The following is a 2,874-nucleotide window of genomic DNA, read 5'->3' as shown; positions in this document are numbered from 1 at the left end:
GAGGCGGGGGCCGGTGTGCGCTCCGCAGCCTCCCGCGCGCTCGCCGAGTGCCCAGCCCGCATTTCCCTCTGACTGAGGGCAGCGTGAAGACTAACGCCAAGCTGGCAGAAAGCAGCTCTCCAGACCCCGCAGATCAGCGCTTCTAAGCTCGCCAGGAGCGGAGCTGTTTGCTGGGCCAGGCGCCTGGGCGGGGTCTTCCCAGGGAGACGCCCGCAACAGCGGCCCCCGGGCCAGACAGCTGGGGCGCTCGGACCTCCGCCACCCTGCCCCTCCCTTCCGTGGGGTGCCCCCTCGGGGCGTGGGCTGGTCCTCGGGGCGCGGGCTGAGGGTGCGCCCAGGCCTCTGCCCCCCCCCGCTCGGTCAGCCCTGTCCACAACAAAACAGGAAGGAGTAAGTAAGCCCGCCCCGTCGCAGGAGAAAAATGAAGGAAGGATTGCCCAATCTTCTAGAGTATTCATGCCGGTGGCAGTTATTGATCTGTGGCTCTCGCGGCCTGCAGATCCATCACAGAACGGCCGTAAATCTCACGCGCGCCGCCCCCCCTGGAAGTGCGCCTGGGGGGGCCTCCGGGGCGGGGGCCTGGCAGCTCACGTGCCCACGCTGATTTATCAGACGCGAGTTAAGCCAAGTGGCTGTGAGAGACTTATGGGTCTCGGCTGCTCCCCAGTTCAGACAAATCCTGTATTTCAAATGGAAAACGGCCCTTCCGGGAATATAAATAATCTTTCCGTAAATACTGGAAAGCATATTTCACTCTGTGAGCGGCACCCGCAGGCCCGGAGCCGCCCCAGCCTGGCCACGCCCTCCCCGTCCTCCTGAGGGGCACGGGCAGGCCTCTCTGGCGGGTCACCCCCGCGTGGGGGCAGCCCCCGGCCGGCCCCGGCCAGCCCCCCGCGCTCCCACTGCAGCAGGAGAAGCACCCCGAGCCCGGGTGGAAGGGACTCGGCTTCCCGCATTCTCCCCAGCTCCCCGATCTCGACGTGGTCACCCGCCCGGAAGCGTCCAGGCCCCTCCGTTGGGGCGACGTGGGCGTCAGCACAGACACGACTGATGAAGCCGCCGGTGGCCAGGCTCTGAGTGTGTCAGGCTGGCCGCGCCCGGCCCCCCAGCCCGTGGCCAGGCTCTGAGTGTGTCAGGCTGGCCCCTCCCGCAGCCTGGCCAGCGGGGGGTGGACAGCTCTGGCCCGGGACCCGTTCCACCGCCTCAGGGCCCCTGCAGCCCGTGGCTTCCAGGACGCCTCGTGGCTCTTGTCCCAGCGGAGGGTCCGGGGTCTTAGGCGCTGTGGGCCAGGGTCCACACTGTCAGTCGGCCACCACAGCCTGGAAACGGCTGCTGGCCGGGGAGTCGGTTTCGCATGAAGCCGCAGGGTGCAGTCGGCGCCTGCTTGGAGCTCGGTGACCCGTGTCTGCCCCCGGGGTGGTCACAGCGATGCTGGGCGAGGTGTGCGCGGGGGTCAGTCCTGACCGTCAGCCTGTGCGCCTGCTGCCTGGGGATGGCCCCGCATGGGCGCTAACCTGTGTCTTCCCCTTCTGCTGCAGGCCAGGGGCCCAGAGGCGACTGAGCAGACCGTCCCCGGGGCGAGGGCCCACGGCAGGCCTGCCCAGGGGCCTTCCCAGCTCCCCGTGGCCACCACCTGGCAGACCGCAGACGGCCCGGACGGGCCGCCCAGCCCCCTGAGCGAGGCCTCCAGCGGGTACTTCTCCCACAGCGTGTCCACCGCCACCCTGTCAGACGCCTCCGTCCCGGGCCTGGACGCCGCGGCCCAGACTCCAGGCTCGCCCCCTCTGGCCCTGCGCCTGGTCACCCCCGAGGAGCTCTCGCCCACACCTGCTGTCCCTTGCCCCGACGGGAGCCCCGCTGCCCGGATGCCTGTGCTGGCCGGGTCCGCTGAGCAGAGTGGCGGCCACCTGGCGCCCGAGGCCAGCGGAGTCTCCTCGGAGAAGCAGGAGCCGGCAGGCGCTTCCCCGACGCTTCCCCGCCCCCCCGCGGCCTCCCTGGAGTCCCCCGGCCAGCAGAATGGAGGCCACGTGTGCTCCGCCACCCCGCAGCTCGGCCGCCCCAAGGACCCGGCGAAGCCGGCCGGCAGCTGCGAGGCGGACGCCAGCAGAGCACAGCGGCCCCCGGACCCGCTGCCTCTGTCGCTCACCGCGGCCCCGCCCTTCCGCGTCCGGAAGGTTCGAACCTCCTCTGAGCTCACGTCGTTCTCCTGCATGCTGGGCGGTGACCCCGGCTGCCCCGCCGGTGCCGAGGGGGCCCCCCCGGCCTCGGCAGGGCCGGGCGATGCCTGCTTCGAGGGCCGGGCCCTGGGGAAGCTGGACGTTTCCTCTGATTCCGAAGAGGCCAGCGAGGTGCCCGAGTGGCTCAGAGAGGGCGAGCTCATTTCCGTGGGCACCAACAAAGTGGGAGTCGTGCGCTACGTGGGGCCCACCGACTTCCAGGAGGGCACCTGGGTCGGAGTGGAGCTGGACCTGCCTGCAGGTGAGGGCTGCTGGCGCCGGGGGCGGGGGGCCGCGGGGGGCCGCGGGCCTGCTGTGTGTCCTGAGGCCCAGAAAGCCTGAGCGTTGCAGGAGTCACAGCCGGTTCCTGAGCGCCAGACACTTCCCAGAACCTTAACACTAACTGAAAGCTGCTCTCACCCCCCAGCCCCCTTTTAAAGCCTGTGGGTGCCTACGCATCACAGCACCCCAGGGCGTCGGCCAGGGCCCGAGAGCGCAAGGGGGGCGCGCCAGAGGGGCCTGGGGTGCCCCTCACCCCTGAGGCCTCCTTATAGGCCGGCGCGTCCCAGGACCGGGTCCATTTTCAAACGGCCTGGTAGACGCTGGACGTGGGGCCGCGCCCACCCACGTAGGCAGCCCCAGCTGGGCGCCCGCCCAC

The 2,874-nt window shown here is 70.5% G+C and overlaps 1 protein-coding gene across 1 annotated transcript in view; it reads left to right on the top strand.

Moving 5' to 3' along the window:
• LOC105853611 (kinesin-like protein KIF13B) overlaps window positions 1-2,558 on the top strand; it is an 11,751-nt gene extending 9,193 nt beyond the window's left edge. Inside the window, exon 3 of the mRNA XM_012724808.1 lies at window positions 1,539-2,558. Coding sequence (XP_012580262.1) covers window positions 1,539-2,558 — 1,020 coding nt within the window. The remainder of the gene's footprint in view (window positions 1-1,538) is intronic.
• The last annotated feature ends 316 nt before the right edge of the window (window positions 2,559-2,874 follow it).

Source organism: Condylura cristata, unplaced genomic scaffold (assembly GCF_000260355.1).
Source record: "Condylura cristata isolate star-nosed mole 26May11 unplaced genomic scaffold, ConCri1.0 scaffold00014, whole genome shotgun sequence".
NCBI classification, from domain to species: domain Eukaryota; kingdom Metazoa; phylum Chordata; class Mammalia; order Eulipotyphla; family Talpidae; genus Condylura; species Condylura cristata.
This window is presented reverse-complemented; position numbering and strand designations above follow the sequence as displayed.